The sequence below is a fragment of the Peromyscus californicus genome, unplaced genomic scaffold, assembly GCF_007827085.1.
Source record: "Peromyscus californicus insignis strain IS unplaced genomic scaffold, ASM782708v3 Scaffold_11__1_contigs__length_118956290, whole genome shotgun sequence".
Classification (NCBI taxonomy): domain Eukaryota; kingdom Metazoa; phylum Chordata; class Mammalia; order Rodentia; family Cricetidae; genus Peromyscus; species Peromyscus californicus.
This window is the reverse complement of record NW_026294402.1, coordinates 93,317,883-93,345,103: the sequence shown is the minus strand read 5'-3', so window position 1 is coordinate 93,345,103 and position 27,221 is coordinate 93,317,883. Positions and strand designations below refer to the sequence as shown.

The following is a 27,221-nucleotide window of genomic DNA, read 5'->3' as shown; positions in this document are numbered from 1 at the left end:
GAGATCTGCTAGGGAGCCTCTGGTTTTCCAGGGCGGGGAGCTAAAGGCACATGGCAGCTCTCCTGCCCCAAACTGATTTCTTCAGTAGATGTCTTTTTGTTTGTTTGTTTGTTTTGTGTTCTGATGTGGTGTTTATCTGTGCAGCCTTGGTTGTCCTGAGGAGAAAGACTGTTCCAGCAGGTTAAGGGATGGTTGCGAAGAAGCAGAGAAGGATGATACACTCAGGGATAGGAACCATCTTCTCCAACCGGGGTATTTGTAGGTTTCTGGAGGAGCAGCTTGATCCATCTAGAAGGACCAAGGCAAGGACAAGTCTCCATTCAGTTAGGGGAACACAAAAATGATAGTGGCAGCCTACCAAACCAAGTACTCTTGATTTTCGAGAAATAGTGGACAGTGAAAGTGTTTGTACAGGGAGTGTGCCCTGCCAACAGTATCGCTGGGGAGCCTAGGGCTCTTTGGCTAGTATTAATCCATTTATAGACAAAACTGACTCCCCAGAAGCTCTGGCCTGTTCCCTTGTCTATATCTGTTGATACGAGCGAGCACTTACTAGCAGAAGCTTGTGTCTGTACAACACTGGGAATTGAGTGGTGCTCTTAAGGGCTCATATAGGATGATGTAATGCCCACAGTCATTCCACCTTCATGAAAGCACAAGTCCAGGTCTTACCCACATCTCCTCATCCTATCTCCTGATTGTCTTCAGTCTGGAGCCAGCCAGTGAGTGACAGCAGATGCTCAGTGTCATGCACATGTTTCTCTCTCCAGATATCACAGGAAGTTTGAGCATCACTACTCCAGAGCAGACAATTCAGGAAGCCCAAGGGGAAACTGTCCACCTGCCCTGCATGTTCACCCTTAACCCTGAGGACCAAGGACCACTGGACATCGAGTGGCTTCGGCTTTCAGGACCTAATGAGGCAAGGGACCATGTGGTGAGTGTGCCCTGTGCCTGCTCACTTTCACGAGGTAAATTTGGTATTTACTGCCCAGGCTTGTGAACACGTATAGAATAATCCAAGATTTTGTAAGTAGTGTAGAATATTATTTTAAGGTGTGCTAATTTTTTTTTTTATTTTGGATTTAACTCTGTGAAGCTATGTTACCGTGCCTGGCTAGAACACCTGATGGTCTGTCTAATAAAGAGCTGAACGGCCAATAGGGAGGCACAAGGAAAGATGGGTGGGGCTGGCAGGCAGAAAGAATTAATAGAAGGAGAAATCTGGTAGGAGAGGATAAGGCTCAAGAGAACAAGGAGAGGAGGACACTAGGGGCCAGCCACCCAGCCACCCAGCCACCCAGCCACCCAGCCACCCAGCCACCCAGCCACCCAGCCAGCCACTGAGTAAGAGTGAAAGTAAGTTTACAGAAGTATGAAAAGGAAAAAGCCCAGAGGCAAACGGTAGATGGTATAATTTAAAGATAAGAAAATCTGGCTAGAAACAAGCCAAGCTAAGGCCAGGAAAACATAAGCAAGAATACATCTCGGTGTGTGATTTATTTGGGAGCTGGGTGGTGGGCCTCCCAAAAGAGTAATGAGTAATAAAACAACCAACAACGCATAAGAGAAAGGGACCATCAGATTTCTTGAAGGCTTCAGGGGACAAAAGGAAGTTGTGGAAGTTCTGAGAGTCTGGACTTGAAAGTATGTAACAGGAGGTGAGGAACAAGAGGGGTGTGCTGAGTTGACTGGACAGCAAGGGTGTGGGTGGAATGTGTGTGCCAGGGTCACTGGACTCTGTCAGAAGTGACAATCAGTGTCCTCTGTCTTTGACTCTAGTATCCTTTCAGCTCACCATGTTGCCAGCCTGATCTCACAGTCCAGGGCCCAGTCATCCTCCTCCTTCACCTTCCCCTCCTCACTTCCGGTCTACAAGTGGCCCTCACTGCACCTGGCCCTGGTAGGATTTTAGATTTACATGGGGCTCCTACAACCAGCAAAGCGGTCACAAGATGTACACAGTATGATGACCGTCTACATTACCGCAGTCTGTTCTCCTCATTGCAAGTTAATTCTTACAGCTAATTTCTTGAAAAGCAAAGGAAAAGCTGAGCATAGTGGCACCTGCCTGCAAGCCTTCTCTATGCAGGTAGGCTGAGGCAGGAGGATTGAGTTTGAGGCCAGCTCCGGCTACATAGCAAATTCTAGGTCAGCCTGAGCTGCACAGTAAAACCCCCTAGCAAGTAAGCAAACAAAGAACAAGCAAAAATTAACGTCTCTAAAATATCAGTGTTAAACTATAGAAATCATGTAAAACATCGCTGTGGAAGTTTTTCTAATCCAAGTGATCAGAGCCAAATGAAGAACACTGGAAAGTCAAAGATCGCTCCAAAGGGGCACACCTGATGGTCCTATCCATGTCCAAGTAGTGGTTCACATTTGTCTTTCGGATCGCTTAGTATTTTATTTTATTTAGAATGTTTTATATCAGCTTCATCTGATACATTTACTTAAAAAACTAAGCCGTGTTGGACTGGACACTGTGATTGTTCAGTGGGTAAGAGGGCTTGCTGTGCAGACCGGAGCTCAGATCCCTCGCACTCCTGTAGAAAGCTGGGCATGGAAATGCATGCCTGTAACAGGGCACTGGGATGGGGGGAGAGACAAGAGGATCGTGGAGGCCTGCTGGTTCCTGTGTCAGCTGCTTCAATGAAGACCTTGTTGTGCTGGCTAGTTCTATGTCAACTTGGTACAACTAGAGTCATTCATTGGAGAGGAGGGAATCCCAATTAAGAAAATGTCTCCACAAGATCAGGCGTGGGCAAGCCTGTAGGGCATTTTCTTAACTAGTGATTGATGGAGGAGGGCTCAGCTCACGGTGGTGGTACCATCCCAGGGCTGGTGATTCTGGGTTCTATAAGAAAGCAAGCTGAGCAAGCCCGTAAGCAGCTCCCCTCCCCGGCTCTGCATCAGCTCCTGCCCTCTTTGATTTCCTGTCCTGACTTCCTTCAATGATGAACAGTGATGATGAAGCACAAGCCAAATAAACCCTTTCTTCCCAGCTTGCTTTTGGTCATGATGTTTATCACAGCAGTAGTAACTATGACTAAAACACTTGTCTCAAGGGAATACGGTGGGTCATGGTAGCGATGGAAACCCATGGCTGTCTACTTGCCTCTGCAGACCCACAGGTCCATATAACCCCCCCCACACACACACACACACACTCCCCGCACAAATGAAAATAAAGTATTTAGGACAAAAAGTGATGTTAATAAATTATTAGCCCAGGGAAAGGAAACACATGAAAATAGAGTAATAATTATTGGATATATATTTTGGAGTGTGTGTGTGCCCCATGTAGGGGTTTCCAACAGAGGCCAGATAAAGAGGCGGGACTTCCTAGGGCTGGAGTTGCAAGCTGTTGTGAGCCCTCCAACGTGGATACTAAGAATGGAACTTGGGTCCCCTGGATGACCAGCAAATGCTCTTAAGGTCTGAGCTATCTCTTGAGTGACCTAATAACTATTTCAGGAAAGAGACTTTATTTTTGCTCCCGGTTCATAGAGAATTAGGCATTTCAATTCTGAAAATCACATTCTTCTGGTTTGTGGTTAATCAGGGCAGTCAGGCAGCTGCTTATTTTCAGCCATTTCCTCAGTTTGCTCAAGTCGTCATGACAATCATTGAGGCGATTTCCCAGCTTGTGAATGACTTGTCTTCTCCTCCCAGGATGCACTTCTTCTATGTCTTCTGCTACCCAAACTCCCTGCTTTCTCCCTATTCATGAGAACGAGGACCCAACGCACTCTGTGCACTGGGCCACACTCCTGTTTTGCTCTCCCCATCCCTCCTTCCCTGTGTTCTATGCATCGTCAGTACCAGCTTCCACCCCAGGTCCTGCTACTCCCTGTTCTCCCTTGTCAGGACCATGACATCCCATCATGTGGTGGCTGTGTGGGTAGATGCTGGGGTGGACAAGGGTGACGAGCATGCATCGTCAGTGTTACTGGCTGACACTCAAGGGTTGAGTGAAGAGGGTGCGGCGAGAAAATGGCACAAAAGACACAGCAGCTCCTCAGGGGAGCCAGCTGTGGACCCCTAACTGCTGCTTTTCTGTGCTTAGCTTCTGAGATGTGAAGGAAGATATCAAAGGAGAGCTCCAGGGAGCGCATCAGCAGGCTAGGGTACACAAAATACGGAAAAGGACAGTTGTCCCTCTGCTCAATACGTTTCCACAGAACCCACCTGGAAAAGCATCTTCCTGATGCCAATTACTCTGATTGCACTGCCCATCACCAGAGTTAAACGTTTAGCTGGAAGGCGCCTAGTCCAGCAGTGTTCACTCCTGGTAATTATGAACTGGGCACTGCTGTTACAGGTCTTATGTGTCTACAGTGAGGGACTGTGAAAATTAGAAGATACGTTAAACCAATTTTAGAAATTATCAAGGTGATTACTCCAATTCTTTCCCAACTCAAATTTAACCCAGAGTCTGTTGCCTTCTACATCTACCTGCCGCTGTTGCCCTCAAAGCCTGTAACAGTGAAACCCTGGAAGGCATTGGCATTAGGGTCATGCTTTAGATATAGAAGTTCTGGGGAAGACTGATTTTTCTGTTTGCTTGTTTTTAAACTTTTTCCAACTGTCTAAAGCAGTTGTTTTTTGTTATTTTTTTCTTATTGGCATTTATGAATTGTAAGTGCCTAAGCAGTATTTTCTAAGATTGGCTCTTTTTTTTATCTTTCTACATACGTTTTGCCTCAGGAGTGTCTATTGCACCATTTGTGTGCATGGCCTTCAAAGGCCAGAAGAAGACCCTGGATCCAATGGAACTGGAGCTACAGATGGTTGTCAGCCACCATGTGGGTGCTGGGAATTAAACCTGGGTCCTCTGGAAGACCTCTGAGCCATCTCTCCACCTGGCAGTATTTTTTTTTTTAATTTTAGTGTATTAAGACAATGGTTCACTCTATAGTTCAGGCTGGACTGGAGCTTCTTATGTTGGTCTTGAACTCGTGATCAGTCCTCAGTATTCCTAGTTACTGGAACGACAGGTGTGTCCCATCATGCCTGGCTTCCACTTTGGTATCAAGACAGAAAGAACTTTTTCTTTTCTTTTCTTTTTTTTTTAAAGATTTATTTATTTATTAGGTATACAGCATGTATGCCTGCAGGCCAGAAGAGGGCACCAGATCTCATTACAGATGGTTGTGAGCCACCATGTGGTTGCTGGGAACTGAACTCAGGACCTCTGGAAGAGCAGTCAGTGCTCTTAACCTCTGAGCCATCTCTCCAGCCCCCGAACTTTTTCTTTTTATTAGATCCCACAGGTAAACTATGGTCAGTCTTCTTCTGAAGCAAAGGAGGGGTACATTGTTGTTTGTACTTGGTGATGTACCGCAGCGACGAACAAGGATGTGTTCCTGTCCAACCTCACCAGCCATTCCCCATCAGGCTGCGCTATTTACCATCATGTCGAGCCTCCGGTTCTCCATTTAAAATAGGAGTGTGGGGCTACAAGGAGGACCGCGTGGATGATGCATTTCTACTTGGTCAGTTTGTGCTCTGAGTAGGTTTTCTCACCCTGCCTACCCCACCTCTCTTGCTCACGCTTCTCCTCCCTGTGTCCATCCATTCTCCTTCCTTCCTTCCTTCCTTCCTTCCTTCCTTCCTTCCTTCCTTCCTTCCTTCCTTCCTTCCAATCTTTCTATTTTTGATTCGATGGCAGCATGGGATGTACAGAGCGTTAATGAAATAAGTTTTAGTTTATTTTGGTTTCTGTTGGCTAATTTTCCCCTTCTGTTTTGGATTTATTTTAGATAATTTTGTATGCTGTAGATAAAATTTATTCTGACTTCTACTATGACCTGAAAGGACGAATACATTTTACAACTAATGATATTGTGTCTGGTGACGCGTCCATAAAAATAAGAAATGTTCGGCCTTCAGACAGTGGCACCTATCAGTGCAAAGTGAAAAAAGCCCCCGGTGTTGCCAAGACAACCATTCAGCTAACAGTTGTTGGTAAGTTACTGTTGGTAGGCTGGCTTCTCAGTAACAGGGTGAAATATCACAGTACTAAAGTCACAGCATTAAAGTAAGACAAACATGGCTTGTACACATGATTGTATTTATTTATTTTTGATATGCTAGGGGTGGAATATGGGGCCTCTTGCTTACTAGAGAAGGGCTCTGCCACTGAGCCACACCCCTAGCCTAGAGTAATAATGTTAAACTTTTAAAGTATCCCTAATGTCCTCACATAGCATAAAATAAGAAGCTATCACATTTTTGCACAAAAAAAAATAAGTCAGGAGGTGGTAGCACATGCCTTTAATCCCAGCACTCAGGAGGCAGAGGCATGCAGATCTACATAGTGAGTTCAAGGCCAGCCTGGTCTACAAAGTGAGTTCCAGGACAGACAGGGCTGTTACACAGAGAAAGCCTGTCTCAAAAAACCAAAGGGAGGAAAAAAGAAAGATAAGAAGCGACTGCTTTTTTTGTAAAATTCCTGGAGATTTTCAAAATAAATGAAGTTTAGTTGTGTGAGGAAGAACCCCGAGCCTGGACTCAGGAGACTGCACTGTTGTCATTGGTGCTGTTGTTACGGACCTAGGCTTCTGCGTTTGCCCTGAGGATTCAGTAAGTTTCTGCATTTCCTCGGGCCTCAGTCTACTCTATGTGCATTGAAACATGGAGTACAAAAAGACTCATCACTGCACCTGTCAGAGTCACCCCTCAGAGCTGCGTGTGAGCGCTCTGAGCTTCGCTTTCACGGCACAAAGACAAATGAAGTTTCTATGGCAAAGAGCTGCGTGTTTATGATGCTGGGGATTGAATAGTGTGTGTGTGTGTGTGTGTCTGTATGTGTGTGATGTATGTGTATATGCGTGTTATATATGTGAGTGTGTATGAGTGTGTGTGTGTATGTATGTGAATGTATGAGAGTGTGTATATGTGAGTGTGTGTGTTATGTATGTGAGTGTGTGTGTGTTATGTATGTGAGTGTGTATGTGTGTTATGTATGAGAGTGTATATGTGTGTTATGTATGTGTGTATGAGTGTGTGTGTATGTATGTGAATGTGTGTGTATGTATGTGAGTGTATGAGAGTGTGTATATGTGAGTGTGTGTTATGTATGTGAGTGTATGTGTGTGTGTGTGTGAGTGTGTGTGTGGGGGACTGGTTCTCCAGCTCAGGTGGCCAGGCTTACATGGAAGCTCCTTTACCTCCTGAACTACTGTGCCTGCCTTAAATGCAAGTGTTACAGAATACAAATCTTAGAATAAGCTGTGAAAGTTTAAAATGCCTTCTCAAAACCACTAAAATAAATGTGGTTAACCTTTTTAGAAAGGAACTAGGAGGATGACGTAAGAAATGTCTTAAACATAATTCCTAGGCCGGTCACTTAGTGGATTTATACATGGGCAGGGTTAGAATGAGACAGTCTGCCACAGGCTCAGTCTAGCTCCCAGTCGGTGGCACTATCTGGGTAGGTGTAGGAGGTGTGGACTTGTTGGAGGAAGTATGTCATTGAGGGCAGATTTGAGGATTTGAAAGCATCACATTAGTCATAATGCTTCCTGCTTCCTATCCTATGTGAGCTCTCAGCTTGCTGCACCAGCTGCCAATGCATGTTGCCATGACAGCCATTCTCCTGAGATGGTGATGAACTCTTCTCCTTCTGGAACTGTGAACCCAAATAAGCACTTCCTTCTACAAGTTGCCTTGGTCATGGTGTCTTACCAAAACAGTAGAAAAGAACCTAATACTGCATATATGAAACTTGACAGTGTTTCTTTAGAAATTGTCCTCATCAGAATTTGTTGTTTAGAAATAATTTTAACCATTCAGGGCTAAGAATGTAGCCCATTGTAGACTGCTTGCCTAATATAAATAGGCCTTGGCTTCAATCCTCAGTACCACTGCCACCAGAACAAAGTACAAATAAAAATGATCAGATTTCATAAAAATTTAGAATTAAAGACAATTTGGCAGAAAATGCATCAAAATTTACCCATATGCCCTGCCCACAGAGTCCTCGGGGAGCCTGTGACACTGTGGCTAGCATGAATCAATCTGGCCTTCCATTTATAGACAAAACTGACCCCCCAGAAGCTCTGGCTAATTCCCTTGTCTACATCTGGTGGGAAGGGCGAGCACTTGCTAGCAGAAGCTTGTGTCTGTACAACACTGGGAAGTGGGTGGTGCTCTAGGGGAGTCATATAGAATGAGGTAATGTCCACAGGTGTTCCACTTTCACGAAGGGCATCCCTGGGTGGGAACTGCATCCTTCTAGGTCCAGGTCTCACCCACAATTTCTCATGCTGTCTCCTGATTGGCTTCTGCCTGGAGCCGTCCAGTGAGTGACAACATGCTCAGTGTCATGCACAGGTTTCTCTCTCCAGAGTTCATTGGGAATGTGAGCATCACAACTCCAGAGCAGACAGTTCAGGAAGCCCAAGGGGAAACTGTCCATCTGCCCTGCATATTCACCTTTATCTCTAAGGACCAAGGACCACTGGACATTGAGTGGTTTCGGCTTTCAGGACCCAATAATGAAGTGGTGGACCGTGTGGTAAGTGTGCCCTGCGCCTGCTCACTCTCACTAGGCAGATGTGGTATCATGGCTGGAAGCCCACTGCCCAGGCTTGTGAATATAGATAGAATGATCCAGGATTTCAGAAGATGAAGGGATCATCAGATTTCTTGAAGGCTTTAGGGGACAAAAGGAAGTTGTGGAAGTTCTGAGAGTCTGGACTCGAAAGTGTGTAACAGGAGGCAAGGAACAAGAGGGGTGTGCTGAGTTGACTGGACAGCAAGGGTGTGTGTGGAATGTGTGTGCCAGGATCACTGGACTCTGTCAGAAGTGACAATCAGTGTCCTCTGTCTTTGACTCTAGTGTCCTTTCAGCTCACCATGTTGCCAGCCTGGTCTCACAGTCCAGGGCCCAGTCATCCTCCTCCTTCACCTTCCCCTCCTCACTTCCGGTCTACAAGTGACCCTCACTGCACCTGGCCCTGGTAGGAGTTTAGATTTACATGGGGCTCCTACAACCAGCAAAGCGGTCACAAGATGTACACAGTATGATGATCGTCTACATTACCACAGTCTGTTCTCCTCATTGCAAGTTAATTCTTACAGCTAATTTCTTGAAAAGCAAAGAAAAAGCTGAGCATGGTGGTACCTGCCTGCAACCCTTCTCTGTGTGGGTAGGCTGAGGCAGGAGGATTGAGAGATTGAAGCCAGCTTGGACTACATAGCAAATTCCAGGTCAGCCTGAACTGCACAGTAAGGACCTGTAACAAATAAAACAACAAACAAGCAAAAATTTAATGTCTCTAAAATATCAGTGTTAAACTATGGAAATCATATAAAAATATCGCTGTAGGAGTTTTCCTAGTCAAAGTGACCAGAGCCAAATGAAGAACGCTGGAAAGTCAAAGACAGATCCGAGGAAGAGGCACACCCAAAGATCCCAATCTCCAAGTATCACACTTGCCTTTGTGATGGTTCTTTGGTATTTTGTTTTAACTGCAATGTCACTGATTAGCTTCATCACACACATTTTATCTCAGAAGTCAACACTGGGTTGGAGAGACGGCTCGGTGAGTAACAGTTCATGCACAAGGGCGAGGAAACCCCTAGCCTGGACCTGAACAGTTGTGTGTGGTAATTCAGGCTACTAGCTTCAACTTGTGAAGGGCAGAGGCAGGAGGATGGCTGGGCCTTTCTGGCTGCTAGCCAATGTCCAGGTTCAGTTTGAGACCCTACCTCAGCGGAATAAGAGAGAATCTAGAACAAGGCACCCAGTGGTTCCCGAACCTCAGTGCCTCATACGCAGGTAACCACACCCATGCACACAAGTACACGCCTCACTTGTTTTTGTTTTAGTTAGTCTAATTTTTCTTCCTTTTTTGTTTTCTTTTAGGTTATTTTATATTCTGCAGACAAAGTTTGTGATGACTTCTATCCAGACCTGAAAGGACGAGTACTTTTCACCAGTAATGACATCAGGTCTGGGGATGCATCCATAAATATAACAAATGCCCAGCTATCGGATGCTGGCACCTATCAGTGCAGAGTGAAAAAACATCCTGGCATTGTCAACAGAAACATTCAGCTGGCTGTCACTGGTAAGTTTCTGTTGGGAGCGATGGGTGTCATAGAAACAGGGTGAGTGCTCACGGCGCCACAGTCACAGTGATTTATAAAACAAAGCTTTGATTCTAGAGTAGTAATTTTACTAATTTTTTTACTATGTTAGGGGTGAAACCCAGGGCTCATGCTTCCTAGGGAAGGACTCTGACACTGAGCCACACCCCTAGCTCTAGAATAATAATTTTAAACTTTGGAGTATTTCTAATGTTCTCACGTTGTGTGAAACAAAGTGAATACTTTCTTTTCTTTTGCAAAAGAAGAGAGTTACTTCTTTTCGTTGTTGTTACTTTATTTTGTTTTTTTGTTTTTCCATTTTAATTCGCGTATGAGTGTTTTGCCTGCATGCATGTCTGGAAGCCAGAAAAGGGTGATGGATCCCCTGCAACTGGAGTTACAGACCTTTGTGAGCCACCATGTGGGTGCTGGGAATTGAACCTGGGTCCTCCAGAAGAGCGGCCAGTGCTCTTAACCACTGAGCCATCTCTCCAGCCACTTGGTTTCTGTCTTTTGAGACCAGGTTCCACATTGCATTCCTGGATGGCCTGGATCTTTCTGTGTAGACCATGATGGCCGCAAACTAACAGAGGTATGCTTGCACTGCCTCTCAAGTGCTGGATTTAAAGGCATACAGCACCATGCCCAGCCTGTGACAAACTTTGTAAAATTCATCGACAATTCAAAAAATAAGTGAAGTTGTGTGTTTTTCCTCAGGAATTTCATACATGCATAGAATCTATTTTTATAAAAATCTACCCCCAGTTGGTGCCTCCAGTTCCTCCCCATCCCTCCCATCCTCCTCATCTTTCTTTTCAACTGTCTCTCTCCCCCTCTCTTTGACCCTCCTGTGCCCCCTACCAAGTCATTCAGTACAACCTTCTGTGTATGGGTTGTGGATCATCTGCTGGAGTATGGGCAGCCTCTCAGAGCCTCCATTGCTGAAGAAAACAGCCTCTGTCTCCCCAAGCAGCCATCAATTCCAGTGCTCCTCAGAGATGCATGTCATAAGTGCCCCATACCCGTCCATACTGGGATTCTTCCTGGCTTGACTTTGTGCAGGGCTTCTGTAAGCAGGTCCTCTTTAAGTTGTTTGAACACAGTTATAATCATTCTTTGGATTCTTTTTCTGCAGGATCTTATTGATTTTTCTGATTGGAGTTCTTTGTTTGTTTGTTTATTTCTTCTAGACAGGGTTTCTCTGTGTAGTTTTGATGTCTGTCTTGGAACTCACTTTGTAGACCAGGCTGGCCTCGAACTCACAGAGATCTGCCTGCCTCTGCCTGCCAGTGCTGGGATTAAAGGCGTGTATTGGTGAAATTGTTAAGGCCACTCCACGTAGTTAAAAGGAGATTTATTTAATGGCATAACTTACAACTTAAGGGATAGGTAGGTCGCGGGGTCTGGGGAAGGTGTATCACAGTCCAGCGGTGTTCTCTGGAGCTCTGCTTGGCCCACATTCACCATCCAAGATCCTGGAACCGAGTGAGAGCACAGCCCATGCAGATCTCAGGTCTCCAGCCACCTCCCTTGGCCCCGCCTTGTAGGCGTGACAGTTGCCGAAGTCTCAATGTGGGTTGGAACTTCCAGATCAAAGCTGGAATGGCTACCTACTACATCTCCCCCTTTTTGTCTAAATAAGAAGGCTCTAACCTAATACAAGACTATATACAAAGGAATGGTTATCAAATATTGTCCAGGAATAATGAGGGATAATGACCTAGATAAGATGGAACTACAACCAATGCAAACAGTATCAAGCAAGAAACACATACTAAAATCCAGAGAAGTATAGAGCATAGGTAAATGGCATGTTACAAAGATCATTCCAAAAGGTGTCCTATCCTAAAGAACCTGAATCTAATACTTAATATGTTCTATCTACTAAGTTGTAACTATAACTGCTAGTCTTCAATTCCATCAAAGACCTGAGAAGGAATATAATGGTACCTGAGAAATGGTAGATGGATGCAAGCAACTTTCGGGAATCTTGCAAGAGTAGACCGAGACAGTTGGCAGCCTGGACAGTCACATAATGTTTCTCAGCATTGTTGGTGCATTCAAATTGGCTACAGGCCTAAAGTATCTGACAGACCATTTTCCGAAGCAGGAATTCTGAAAGACCATCTTACCCTGTCTTGGCAGAGTACAGTGGTTGCTTTCCTTGTGTCCCGCTTGTCCAGAAAGGACAGCATTGCATTTGTACTGTCAGCCGTCGAGGCAAGGGCAGTTCTTTGCCCAGTAGGCCATTTTGTGCCAAGAAGACAAACTTCCAAATGGAAATGTCTTAGAAGCCCAACATTCTCTCGGGATCAAATTGGTGCAGCCAGGAGCAATTATGTCTCACGTCAACAGAATTCTAAGTTATTTAAATGCCATATTCTCTAGGTCTATGAAGTGTTTGAAGATTACCTGTCCATCTGATCTATGTATCTGTAAATCTGGATAACCTAACTAATGTAACTATAGAGATGACAAGCATAGGTGACTATAAATCTATAAGTCTTATCTACCGAAATAACCTAAGGACTAAGGCTTCACGTAAACAAGGTAAGCAGTCTATAAGCAAATGTATGGTAAAGAACGATGACTTCACAATTGTGACAATACACAAGATGTTTATAACAGAGGTAGGAGTATATAGTGCGATATGCAATATGACAATAATCTTATATATCAATATTTATAACAGAGGTAGGAGTATGTAGTGTGATAAGCAATATGACAATAATCTTAAATATATATCAATATACCGAATATCCTAAACAGAAGTAGAACACACATAAAGTATGACAGATATAAATTTACATTTGTATCAATATACAAATATTTCAAATAAGAGTAGAAATATATGTACATTATAACAAATATAGTTCTGTATTTGTATCAATATACAAATTATCTTAAACAGGAATATAAAAATAGTTTACATTTGTATCAACATATAAGAATCCATAACAGTGCAAATTATAGTGCAAATTATTTAAGGCTGCTATTTTACTAAATTTGTTTACTAGTATATACAATAATCTACCATAATATCTTATACCTATCCATTCCATTTCTTCTTTTCCCTTTTTTCTCTTTTTTTTTAGAATACTGAGTTTAATATTTTCTTCCACCCTGAACCCTATAACCATCATCCATAACCCTGAGAATTATGAAACCTAAGGGAGAAGGGGTGTCGTTTTCTTAGAATTGCTTCCTGCTGTTTAGGGGGTGATGTTATCTCTGTTGGGTACTGTGAGAAAGCTCAGATAGTTAAATCTCAGTGAGACTAACTGTAGGTTCTGCAGCAAGTCTTAGAGTAATGGGTAAGACTGTCTGAAATTCTGGTAAGAAGTATAGTATGATGATGATTACCATGGCATCATTCTGGATTGGGTAGAGTTGTTGTTGGGGCCCCATCTTCCTTCTGGAGACTTCTGAGATTGCTAATAGAAAAACTTATTTGTTATCAAAATGGAAGGTTTGGATTTAAAGAGGACATAGCATGTAAGAAAGGATTCTGAGAAATCAAGAGTAAGCATGGAGAGAATTAGAATCTAGAAGACAATGGTCCCTTTTTATTGGTTTCCTTCTGTCCCACACCAGAGGGCTCTTCTGATATGGGACTGGAGAATCTCTCAAACTTTTCTTTTAGCAATGTGCTTGGGTTTAGAGAAGGAGTGAGCCAATTCCATCTCCAAAGCCAGCTTGGCTTATAATTGAATTGGAACCACAACTTTTCTAGATTGATAGAGAGATAGATGTTAGACAGTGAGATTTTACCGTGTGCAGATTGGTACCAATAGATTCATTCTTTCTGCTGTAAACATCTGGATATCCAAGGCCTTATGATTTTTGGAAGATGGGTATTTCCATTATCCTGGAAAGACAAAAACAGAACCCTACCCCAACATTTGATTGTTAAATTTTTCTTACAACTTGTAGAGATGTCACATTGGTGGATGATCTTTTACTTCTCCTCATCAAGGGGTTTTTCCTGTTCGAATTGAATTTTTATTAATTTTGTTAGTATCCATAGCTTTTCTTCTCCTGCAGAAACAAAGGCAAAACCCCTTCCCCAACGTAGAACATATCCAGGTTTCCATTCAGAGATCAGCACATCCTTGAAATAAACCGGTTGGTTTAGCTCAGGAGTTTTGTCTGTCGTCCAATGTCTCTCCGCAGCTGTTGTTCCTTTCTCATCAGCATTGAGAAAATTCAAGGTTAATAAAGCACTATGCAATCTATTTCTAGGAGTCATTGTTACCTGTTGCTGTTTATTTAGCATATCCTTTAAAGTTCAATTGGATCTTTCTATGACTGTTTGGCCTGTGGGATTGTGTGGTATAGCTGTAACATGCTTTATATTGTAATAAGCAAAGAATTGTCTCATTTTATTGGAGACATATGCTGGGGCATTGTCTGTCTTAATTTGTACAGGTGTTCCCATGATGGCCATAACTTCTAATAGGTGTGTAATCACAGAATCAGCCTTTTCAGAACTCATAGGAGTTGCCCATTGAAATCCTGAATAGGTGTCAATGGTATGATGTACATACTTTAATCTTCCAAATTCTGCAAAATGAAACACATCCATCTGCCAAATTTCATTTCTTTGTATACCTTTTGGATTGCTCCCTGCAGGTAATGGAAGTTGGTTATAGATGGAACAAGTAGGACATTTTTTCACAATATCCTTAGCCTGTTGCCAAGTGATGGAGAAATCCTTCTTCAAACCTTTGCTATGTACATGGTATTTCTTATGAAATTCTGAAGCTTCTAGCACATTACCTATTAGTAACTGATCAATCTCATCATTACCTTGTGCTACAGGTCCTGGCAGACCTGTATGGGATCTGATATGTGATATATATATATATCACAATTGTGACAATACACAAGATGTTTATAACATCCTATATATATATAGGATGTTCCTTTTTTCTGATGATTTCCTGCAATTGTATGAATAATGAAGTTAATTCTGTATTATCAGGAATAAATTCAGCAGTTTCAATAAGTAAAACAACTCTCTCTGCATGTTGAGAGTCAGTGACTATATTGAGGGGTTCTGTGAAGTCCATCAGTACCATAAGAATGGCATACAGTTCTGCCTTTTGTACAGAGCTGTATGGACTTTGTACCACTTTACTTAAGTCTCCTGATTTATATCCTGCTTTCTCTGATTTATTTGCATCAGTGTAGAATGTGAGGACTCCAGAAATTGGCTTTTGTCGTACAATGTGAGGAAGGACCCATTCGGTCTTCTTTATGAATTCTATTCTCTTGCTTTTGGGACAGTGGTTGTTAATCTCTCCCAAAAAGTTACTGCAGGCTCTCTGCCAGTATTCATTATTTTTTCCATAGTGATGAAATTTCTTCATTAGTTAAAGGTACTACAATTTCTGCTGGGTCCATTCCTGTCAACTGGCGAAGTCTTAGTTTACCTTTTTGAATCAAATCAGAGATCTTTTCTATATAAGTCTTTAATTTCTTATTTGGTTTACGTGGTAGGAATATCCATTCCAATATAATATCTTCCCTCTGCATGAAAATACCTGTTGGGTAATGTCTGGAGGGGAATATGACAAGAATGCATTTAAGTTCTGGATCCACACGATCCACATGTGCTTCTCGAATTGTCTTTTCTACTAGAGCCAATTCCTTCTCAGCTTTGGCTGATAATTCTCTTGGACTATTTAATTCTTTGTCCCCTTCTAGAGTATTAGCCAAATTTTGTAGTCCATCTTTGGGTATTCCCATGATACCCAGTAGGTTGGAAATGCTTCCTAATAAATTTTGAAAATCATTAAGAGTCTTCAATCGATCTCTCCTTAGTTGTACCTTTTGGGGTCTAATTTTTTGTAGCTCTATCTTATGTCCTAAGTAATTAATAGAATCTCCTCTTTGTATTTTTTTCAGGAGCAATTTGCAGTCCCCAGCGAGGCAAAACTGTTTTTACTTCTTCGAACATGCTTTCTAATGTATCTAATTTTGGATCAGCTAATAGGATATCATCCATATAGTGATAAATTATAGATTGTGGAAACTTTACATGAATTATCTCCAATGGTTTCTGCACAAAGTATTGGCACAAAGTAGGGCTGTTTAACATTCCCTGTGGGAGAACCTTCCATTGATATCTCTTGACTGGCTGAGAATTGTTACAATTAGGTACTGTGAAGGCAAATTTTTCTCTATCATTTTCTTGTAAGGGTATGGTAAAGAAACAGTCTTTTAAGTCAATAACTATTATAGGCCATTCTTTAGGTAGCAGAGAGGGCAAGGGCATCCCAGTCTGTAGGGAGCCCATTGGCTGAATTACTTTATTAATAGCTCTCAGATCTGTCAACATTCTCCAATTACCAGACTTTTTTTAAATAACAAATACAGAAGAATTCCAAGGGCTGGTAGATTCTTCAATGTGTTGAGCATTTAACTGCTCTTGAACCAGCTGTTCTAAAGCTTGTAGCTTCTCTTTTGTCAAAGGCCATTATCCAACCTAGACAGGTTTATTAGTTAGCCATTTTAAAGGTAAGGCAATTGGTACTTCTGAGAGTTCAACAGCAGTCATGCTCTGTTTGTGAACAGCCGGAATGGTTGGTGACTGATTTTTATAGCATGTCATGATATTGTTCCTAGAAACATGCATTGGTCTGTATTATTTTTCTGAAAGTGTAGGAATTTTAATCTGGGTATTCCACTGTTGTAACAGATCTCGGCCCCAAAGATTTACTGCTACATTTGCTACATATGGCTTCAGCCTTCCTCTCTGTCCTTCTGGCCCTATGCATTCAACGTATCTCGAACTCTGTTTTATCTGAGATAGGGTGCCAATCCCTAAAAGTTGGACATCTACCTCTTGAAGAGGCCAATTTGGATGCTATGATTTTGGTGTAATTATAGTCACATCTGCACCTGTGTCTACCAGGCCCTCCCGAACCAGGCCATTAATTCGAATTCCAAGCTTTGGTCTTTGTTCATTTACGGAAGTCTGCCAAAATATTTGTTTTATAGTGTTGTTTGTAAACTGTGATCCACTTATCAGAGCTGTTTTATCATCCATTGCAGTATCGGTTTTTACGTTAGGCATTGGTTTATTCAGTTGTCCTGGAGAGGAATTTCTTCCACAATGGCTGGGAACGTTTGTACTACATTTGATTTGGGGGCCTGCAAGAGGCCCCCTGAGGCATTTCCCGCCAGTAAAGGGTTGCCTCGTATATCTATTTTTGATCTGCACTCACTGATCCAATGTCGGCCTTTGCCACACCTTCTACATAATCCAGGAGGTGGTTGGGGTCTCCTGTTTAGGCTATTCCTAAAAGGAGTATTACTTCTAGGAGTACCCCACATACAGTTTTTACTTATATGACCTGGTGTACCACATTTAAAACATTTGGTAACACGGGGCCTTCTTTCACCTCTGGGATTTGTCTCTCCTATCCAAGCCTCATTACTGTAGTTACGAGATTCAACACCATTAGTATACTGAATCCATTCTTCCAAAGGAGCTGATCTGATCTTTAATGGTGTAAGTATTCTTCTGCATTCTGCATTAGCATTGTCGAACGCCAAGGACTCAGTTAATACTTTTCTTAATTCTTTATCTGATACAGCTTTTGTTATAGCTGTGTTCAGCCTTTGTAAAAAATCAGTGAAGGGTTCGTGTGGTCCCTGAAATATCTTTGTATATACCTCAGTTGGTTTTCCAGGTTCTGGAATTTTTTCCCAAGCATTTAGAGCTGCTGTCCAGCATAGGGATATTGTATGCTCATCATAAGTGGCTTGTACATTCCTGTCAGCAAAACATCCCTCACCAAGTATTTGACCTTTGATTTTACCTTGTTGTTCTAAATTTTCGCCTGTTCTCTCAACCAGCTTTTCCACTGTAGCTGCTGGCTATATTCTAGAACAGCTGAAATTAACTGATGCCAGTCATCTGGGATGATTCTGTGTGAGGTAGACCACGAATTTAACACCTGTCTTATGTATTTGGAGTGTATTCCATAGGTAACTACTGCTTCCTTTATATTTTTAAAGTCCCTTGTTGAAATTGGTTGTAATGTATATGTATTATATGGCTCGGGGTGTGTGTCATCTACTGGCTTCTCATGGATGATAACAGGATAAGCCATTGTATGAGAGCCATTTGGAGATGTTACAACCTCTATGGTCTTGCCCTTCTGCTTATTAGGTCCCTTGTCATGTTTACTGAGAGTTTCTTCTAAGACTTGCAAACGAGCACCTAGGGTCTGTTCTAGGGAGTGAACCTCCTCTCTGGCAAGGGACTCCAGATTTCTCATGGAATCATAGAAGTTTTTATGTTCCTCAGAAACACATGATTCCATGGACCTTATCTTATCAATTAATGATAATCGTTCTTCCTTATATAGTGTCTGGAGAATTAGTGTTCTGTCCATTAAATATTCACATTTATTATCAATAAGATCAATTTTTGGTACAAGCCTGTTTTGTAAATCCTGATCAGCAGATTCCAGAGAAAGAATCTTTTTCTGTAAGCTTTCATTGCTCTCTTTTAAAGCAGATTCCAGAGAGAGAATCTTTTTCTGTAAGCTTTCATTGCTATCTTTGAAAGCCTGTAAATCCTGGTTAGCAGATTCCAGAGAGAGAATCTTTTTCTGTAAGTTTTCATTGCTATCTTTTAAAGCCTGTAAATCCCAGTTAGCAGATTCCAGAGAGAGAATCTTTTTCTGTAAGCTTTCATTGCTATCTTTTAAAACCTCTAAATCCTGGTTAGCAGATTCCAGAGAAAGAATGTTTTTCTGTAAGTCTTCATTGCTATTTTTTAAATCCTGTATCAGTCCCAATAGTGACTCATCTTTGTTCTTGTTATTAAACCAGTGTTTGAACACTGTGTGAATTATTATGATGAATGCCAAAATGGTACAGGCCAGATATGCCTTAGGAAGGTCATATATTTCCAGGAAGATGTCATTCATCATACAGGCAAAAAGGTTTTCAATTTCTTGTGAGGAAATGTTGTCGGCCATATTACAAGAATTACTCAAAATTTGTTAGTCTATTTTAAGGTGTAAAATTATCAAGTACTTTTACTTGAAACAATATGCTTACCTTTCGTGGTTTTGGGGGGTGTAGTAGCACTTTTCAGCCAGCAGGTGGTGTTGGTACAGCTCCAAAGCAGGGCCTGCTGGTGATCTTGACTGACTGCAGCTCGCTGTGGAGCTGGAGCCGGCACTCAGGAAGTGGGGGAGTGCCTTTTTCGCTGGTCTTGGTGCTATGCTAGGGAACTGAGACCGGACTAGCTGCTCCCTTTTTCGGGAATGGAACCATGTAGGCATTCCCTGGTTATATGGAACTTTGCAGGCAGGTTTAGGTACCTGCTAGCTGGGGAGGAGGCTGAGGGTGGGAGCCACCCAGGCCTTTGGAATTTGCCCCACGTGTGCACCAGATATTGGTAAAATTATTAAGGCCACTCCATGTAGTTAAAAGGAGATTTATTTAATGACATAACTTACAACTTAAGGGATAGGTAGGTCACGGGGTCTGGGGAAGGTGTATCACAGTCCAGCGGTGTTCTCTGGAGCTCTGCTTGGCCCACCTTCACCACCCAAGGTCCTGGAACCGAGTGAGAGCGCAGCCCATGCAGATCTCAGGTCTCCAGCCACCTCCCTTGGCCCCGCCTTGTAGGTGTGACAGTTGCCGAAGTCTCAATGTGGGTTGGAACTTCAAGATCAAAGCTGGAATGGCTACCCACTACAGGCGTGCACCACCACCGCCCAGCAATTGGAGCTCTTATAAGGGGATTAATATAAGGGGGTAGGGGAATGTGTTTGTTTATTTTTCATGTTACTTTTCATTCTGTATTGGAACATGTGCACCAGAAGTAGTTTATTAGCTGCACTCCCCCCTGTAGCTAGAGTTTTCCTACCTTGCCCACAGTCAGGACAAATCTCTGCCACCTACCAGTCCCACAGCCACTCAGACCCAACCAAGTAAACACAGAGACTTATATTGCTTACAAACTGTATGGCCGTGGCAGGCTTCTTGCTAATTGTTCTTATATCTTAAATTAATCCATTTGTATAAGTCTGTACCTTGACACGTGGCTCGTGGCTTACCAGCATCTTCACATGTTGCTAGTCATGGTGGCACCTTCCTGTTCTTTCTTTTCTCCTCTCTGTTAGCCCTGCCTATATTTCCTGCCTGGCCACTGGCCAATCAGTGTTTTATTTATTGACCAATCAGAGTAATTTGACATACAGACCATCCCACAGCACTTCCCCTTTTCTTTTCTTTTCTTTTCTTTTCTTTTTTTTTTTTTAAAGAGGAAGGTTATAACTTTTACATATCTCCAAAGCCAGCTTGGTATATTTGGGAATTTGGGCATAGCTTCTCTTACTACTTCCTGCTGGAGGGGGGCGCTGTATCTTATGGGGACACAAAGAAAATTTTACGATTATGGAGTAGTCCGTGAGGGTGTATTGTCTGAGCCAGTTGCCTTGAAACGGTTCTGGATGTTGGATCATCTGAGCCTTGGTGTCATTGGAGACCTTTCATGGGGTCTTGGCTGGTCAAACCTGATGTATCTTAATCTGGAACAAATCCATAGCCTCTGGCTCTCTGTGGAAACAAAAGCAGAGCCTCTTTTCCAAAGCAACACATCCTTACATCCAAATTTTGAAGTCAAGGTATCTTTAAAATATACATATTGGTTTAACTCAACATCTTTTGCGATCAAATGTTTTTCTGCAGTTAAAAATCCCAAAGACAACACAATCCAGATTCTCTGTGTAATATTCATCTTTACGTGGCTTATTTTTTATATTAATTTTACTGTCTCTTTAAAGACTTTATTTTTAAAACTATGTATTTCTTTATATAATTGTATATATCAGCTTTTTTGTCTCTTTCAAGTCTACGTATATTTTATACACATTGTAAACTATTACATCTGAATCTGTCTTATTGTGAATCTATTGCTTTAAACTGCAGCATTCGTAAAACTGAAACGGCGCTATGGCTGCTGGCTCCGCCCACCTCAGCTTCCCAACATGGCCGTGGTACTTTACCGCCGGCTCTGGGAGCTATTGTGGGTCTATGCTTTTATCCAAGCAGCGTGTAGCCCAGAAACCATTTTTTGTTTTGTACTAGCAAAGGCTAAATCCACCATGCAGCTTAATGTGCCACTTGCAGAGGCCTCATTCCTGCCATACTGCAGGTCAAGCGCACGCTAGGAACCCACCAGTAGCTCAAACTGGCAGGCTGCCGCTCATTTGAGAGAGACAATTAGGAAGCTGTTTTTAGCTCCGTTTTAGAATCTTTTCTCAGGTTTTAGGTGGAAACTCTTGCCAACTCGTTGGGCGCCATTTGTAGCTAGAGTTTTCCTGCCTGGCCCACAGTCAGGACAAATCTCTGACACCTACCAGTCCCACAGCCACTCAGACCCAACCAAGTAAACACAGAGACTTATATTGCTTACAAACTGTATGGCCATGGCAGGCTTCTTGCTAACTGTTCTTATATCTTAAATTAATCCATTTCTATAAGTCTGTACCTTGCCACATGGCTCATGGCTTACCAGCATCTTCACATGTTGCTAGTCATGGTGGCGGCTGACAGTGTCTCCTTCCACCTTCCTGTTCTTTCTTTTCTCCTCTCTGTTAGCTCTGCCTATATTTCCTGCCTGGCCACTGGCCAATCAGTGTTTTATTTATTGACCAATCAGAGTAATTTGACATACAGACCATCCCACAGCACCCCCCATCTCTCTCTCTCTCTCTCTCTCTCTCTCTCTCTCTCTCTCTCTCTCTCTCTCTCTGTCTCTCTCTGTCTCTCTGTCTCTGTCTCTCTCTCTCTCTCTCTCTCTCTCTCTCTCTCTCTCTCATTCTCCAATCACCTTTCCTTCTTCAGTATAGGAGTGTACAATGTTCAGGAAAGGATTAAGTTGTAAAAGGGTTGAAACATTGTTTTCTTTTGTGGAACTTGTATCAAGGGCTCTAGTTTCTCTTCCTATTCTTTCAAGACCTACTACTGTCTGTGTGAGCAGACACCATTCAATGTCCACACTCCACTGCTGTCTATGTGAGCAGACCCTGTCCAATGTCCACACCCCACTGCTGTCTGTGTGAGCAGACCCTGTCCAATGACCACACCCCACTGCTACTGTCTGTGTGAGCAGACACTGTCCAGTGTCCACACTCCACTGCTGTCTGTGTGAGCAGACCCTGTCCAATGTCCACACCCCACTGCTGTCTGTGTGAGCAGAACCTGTCCAATGACCACACCCCACTGCTACTGTCTGTGTGAGCAGACCCTGTCCAATGTCCACACCCCACTGCTGTCTGTGTGAGCAGACCCTGTCCAATGTCCACACCCCACTGCTGTTTGTGTGAGCAGACACTGTCCAGTGTCCACACCCCACTGCTGTCTGTGTGAGCAGACACTGTCCAGTGTGCACACCCCACTGTGGTCTGTGTGAGCAGACACTGTCCAATGTTCACACCCCACTGCTGCTGTCTGTGTGAGCAGACACTGTCCAGTGTCTACACCCCACTGAGGTCTGTGTGAGCAGACACTGTCCAGTGTCCACACCCCACTGCTGCTGTCTGTGTGAGCAGACACTGTCCAATATCCACACCCCACTGCTGTCTGTGTGGGCAGACACTGTCCAATGTCCACAACCCACTGCTACTGTCTGTGTGAGCAGACCCTGTCCAATGTCCACACCCCACTGCTGTCTGTGTGAGCAGACCCTGTCCAGTGTTCATACCCCACTGCTGCTCTCTGTGTGAGCAGACCCTGTCCAATGTCCACACTCCACCTCTACTGTCTGTGTGAGCAGACACTGTCCAATGTCCACACCCCACTGCTACTGTCTGTGTGAGCAGACACTGTCCAATGTCCACACCCCACTGCTGTCTGTGTGAGCAGACACTGTCCAATGTCCACACTCCACCGCTACTGTCTGTGTGAGCACACACTGTCCAAGGTCCACACCCCCACTTCTGCTACCTTCTTCATGGCTTTCCAGGTATAATTCCACCTTTCGTAAGCTCTGGTCAACAGAAGGTTGGGATAGGAGGTCCTGAGAGGCCAGGTGGCACATGGGAGGTATATGGTTCTGCACATTTCTCTGACGGCCAGGATGGTCAAGAGTTTTGTTTTGTGAGAAAGAACCCTGAGCCTGGATTCAGGAGAGCTGTGTTGTTGTTCCTTTGAACCTTGTCTTCTGAGTTTGCCCTGAGAATTCAATAAGTTTGGGCATTTCCTTGGGCCTCAGTCTACTCTATGTGTATTGAAAAACATGGAGTACAAAAGCTTTACTCGTCACCGCACCTGTCAGAGTCACCCCCCAGAGCTGCGTGTGAGCGCTCTGAGCTTCGCTTTCATGGCACAAAGACAAGTGAGGATTCTATGGTGCAGAGCTGTGTGTTTAGGATGCTGGGGATAGAATAGCGTGTGTGTGTGTGTGTGTGTGTGTGTGTGTGTGTGTGTGTGTATGAGAGAGGGGGAGTGAAAGAAAAGATAGGAGAGAGAGAGGGAGAGAGAAAATAGAGGAGAGAAAGAGAGAGAGAGAGAGAGAGAGAGAGAGAGAGAGAGAGAGAGAGAGAGAGGCACCACAGCATGTGGGTGCAAGTAGATTTCAGAGGACGACGTTCAGGAGTTGATAGTTTCTTTCCTGGATCAAAGACTTTCAGGGATCAAACTCAGGTCATGAGCTTGCCTAACAAGCATTTTACCCACACAGCTTCACCCCAACTTTGTGGAAATTATTGTTTGTTTAGTGTTTAGATTATTGTACATCAAATAAAACAAAACAGAAAAGAATTTTCAACATCACACCTTGAGTGTGGTCTAAATGGAAAGCTTTTAAAAAATTGTGTTATGGCTAGAGCTGTGTCTCAGAGGTTTAGAGCACTGGCTGCTCTTCCAGAGGACCAGAGTTTGATTCCCAGCACCCACATGGCTGCTCACAGCTGTCTGTGACTCCAGTCTCAAATATTATATGCCTTCTTCTGGCCTCTATGGGCACTGTACACAAAGTTCCCAGGAAGCTTGTGGCACTGTGACTAGCATGAATCAACGTGGCCTTGGCATTCATATATAAAACTGACCCCCCAGAAGCTCTGGCTAAATCCCTTGTCTACATCTGCTGGGAAGGGCGAGCACTTGCTAGCAGAAGCTTGTGTCTGTACAACACTGGGAAGTGGGTGGTGCTCTAGGGGAGTCATATAGAATGAGGTAATGTCCACAGGTGTTCCACTTTCACGAAGGGCATCCCTGGGTGGGAACTGCATCCTTCTAGGTCCAGGTCTCACCCACAACTTCTCATGCTGTCTCCTGATTGGCTTCTGCCTGGAGCCGTCCAGTGAGTGACAGCAGATGCTCAGTGTCATGCACAGGTTTTTCTCTCTCTAGGTTCTACTGAAAGTGTGAACATCACTACTTCAGAGCAGACAATTCAGGAAGTCCAAGGGGAAACTGTCCATCTGCCCTGCATGTTCGCTCCTAACCCTGAGGGCCAAGGACCACTATTCATTGACTGGATGCAGCTTACAGGCCCTGAAAATGAGGTGGTGAACCGCATGGTAGGTTGCCCTATGCCTGCTCACTCTCACTAGGCAGATGTGGTATCATAGTCAGAGTCCCTACTGCGTAGACTTATGAACCTGGGTAGAAAGACTTGGATTTCAGAAGAGGAAGGGGTCATCAGATTCCTTGAATGCATCAGGGACAAGAGGATGTTGTGGAAGTTCTGAAGATGTGGACTTGAACATCTGTGACAGCAGGCAAGGGATAGGAGAGATGTGCTGAGTGGGCTGGGCAGCAAGGGTGTGTGTGCCAGAGTCAGTAGACTCTTGTCAGAAGTCAGGTTCTATGTCCTTTGTTTTTATCATGATCAAGCTTCAGCCGCCAGCCATAGTTACTGGAACTACAGATATGTCCCATCATGCCTGGCTTCCAAATTGCATTAAGACAAAAAGCAATTTGTCTTTTTTTGTTACATTTCACAGGCAAATTATGATAGCCTTCTTGAGGGGTAAAGGGTGGCGTGTTCTTATTTTGACTTGATTCTTTTACTACACCCTCTGGGGCAGCTCATAAACAAGAGAATACAGGAATGAAGAAGTATGTGGTCCTGTCCAGTGTCACCAAACCCTTCTCTAGTACTGGGCTGTGTTATTTAATCATCTTCATGGTATTTAATCACATTGGACTCTGGGTTTTCCTTTTATAGTGGGAATATGGAACCCAAAGATTTGGCTCGGCACTTAAGAGCACTGGCAGCTCCTCTAGAGGACCTGGTTTCAGTTCCCAGCATCAACATGGCAGTTCACAATTGTTACTTCAGTTCCTAGTGACCCAGCATTCTCTATTGGCCTCTGAGTGCTGGTGTTGTAGAATAGTATTTTAACTAGGCAAAGATGTGTTACATTTGTTTATGCTGCAGACTATTACTTTAACTGTGTAAAGGTGTGTTACTTTCGTTTATGCTGCATTTGTTTAACAACATAAGGATGTGTGTTTAATTATGTAAAGATGTGTTGCATCTGTTTCACCTTGCCTGCCTAAAGCATCTGAATGGTCTAATAAAGAGCTGAATGGCCAATAGCTAGACAGGAGAAAGGATGGGCAGGGCTGGCAGGAGAGAGAATAAACAGGAGGAGAAATCTAGGCTAGGAAGGAGAAGGGGAAGAAGAGGGAAGAAGGAGGAGAGAATGAGGGACATGCCTGGGGCAAGAAGCCAGACAGATGCCAGCCAGCGAAGCTGTGCAAGTGAGATGTACAGAAGGAAGAGAGGATAAAAAGCCCCAAGGCCAAAGGTAGATAAAGAGAAACAGGTTAAGTTAAAAGTGCTAGCCAGAAACGAGCCTAAGCTAGTCCAAGCATTCAAAACTAATAATGAGTCTCTGTGTCATGATTTGGGAGATGGTTGGTGGCCCAAAAGTAAGTGCCACCATACCTGGCTCAACCTAAATATAATTTAAAACAATAAAAAAACAAAGCTTAAAATAATAATAAAAAATAGGGTTGTGAGGCTACATCCCAGGCCACACCAGCCCATTTCTACTTCATCATTCTGTGTTTTTAAGTATTGTAGGTTTCCTTATAATGTGTTCCTTTCTTTCTCTTCTTCTCCTTCCATCCTCTTCCTCTTCCTCTCCTTTCTGCGTATGTAATGTAGTGCATGTGTGTGCAGATACATCTGTATATGTGTGGGCACACATGTGGAAGCCAGAGGTTGAGGTCAGGTGTACTCTGCTATCTCTCTCCATCACATTTGAGATGTGAGATACGGCCTCTCACTTGGAGTTCACCAATGGCTAGACTGACTGGCCAACAAGGGCCTAGGGTTGGCCCCCAACCCTGACTCTAGTGGTAGGCTTACAGAACTGTGAAGTCACATCTGGCTCTTACACTGGCAGTGGGGTCCTAAACTCAGGTTCTTGTCCATCAAACTATCTACTTACTGAGCCCATCTCTCTACCCAGCTCTCTTTACTTTCTCTCTTCTTCCCTTTTTCCCCTCTCTCTTTCTCTCCTTTCTATTTCTTTTTTAAAATTCTGTGATAACATGGTATATGCACAGCTAACAAAAGATGTTTTCAATTTTATTTTTATGTGAGTCTCTGGCCTGTATGTTCATCTCGGCACCACGTACATGCCTAGTGCCTGTGGAGGCCAGAGAGGCTGTTTAGTCCCATGGATCTGAAGTTACAGGCCACTGTGAGTTGCCGTGGGGGTGCTAAGACCCAGTCCTGGGTCCTCTGGAAAAGAACTACATGATTCTAACCCCAAGTCATTTCCTCAGCTCATTTTGTTTTTCCTTCTGTTTTGGTTTTCTTTTAGTTTATCGTAAATTTAGCAGACAAAATTTACGATGACTTCTATCAAGATATGAAAGGACGTGTGAAATTTACAAGTAATGATACCAGGTCTGGTGATGCGTCTATAAATATAAGCAATGTTCAGCTCTCTGATGCTGGCACCTATCAGTGTGGAGTGTTCTATGGCCATGGTGCTGTCAAAAGGACCATTCAGCTGATAGTTGTTGGTAAGTTACTGTTGTTGGTAGAAAGCGATGGCTTACTAACCAGGTGAGAAGTCACAGTACTAAAATCAAGCATTTATGTAAAACACACTTACCTT

The 27,221-nt window shown here is 43.4% G+C and overlaps 1 protein-coding gene across 1 annotated transcript; it reads left to right on the top strand.

Moving 5' to 3' along the window:
* Positions 1-188: 188 nt before the first annotated feature.
* Positions 189-27,221, top strand: LOC128105419 (coxsackievirus and adenovirus receptor-like). Its single transcript, XM_052730570.1, has 7 exons — positions 189-258; positions 771-937; positions 5,766-5,970; positions 8,355-8,524; positions 9,878-10,082; positions 24,490-24,659; positions 26,922-27,221. The coding sequence occupies exons 1-7, from the start codon at positions 189-191 to the stop codon at positions 27,171-27,173; spliced, it is 1,239 nt and encodes a 412-aa protein (XP_052586530.1). The 3' UTR covers positions 27,174-27,221.

Excerpts from the sequence above, each read along its gene's own strand:
- LOC128105419 (XM_052730570.1), top strand. The coding sequence starts at position 189 with ATGGTTGCGAAGAAGCAGAGAAGGATGATACACTCAGGGATAGGAACC. Across the intron at positions 938-5,765 it reads ATGAGGCAAGGGACCATGTG|ATAATTTTGTATGCTGTAGA; the intron begins GTGAGTGTGCCC and ends GATTTATTTTAG. Across the intron at positions 5,971-8,354 it reads CATTCAGCTAACAGTTGTTG|AGTTCATTGGGAATGTGAGC; the intron begins GTAAGTTACTGT and ends TTCTCTCTCCAG.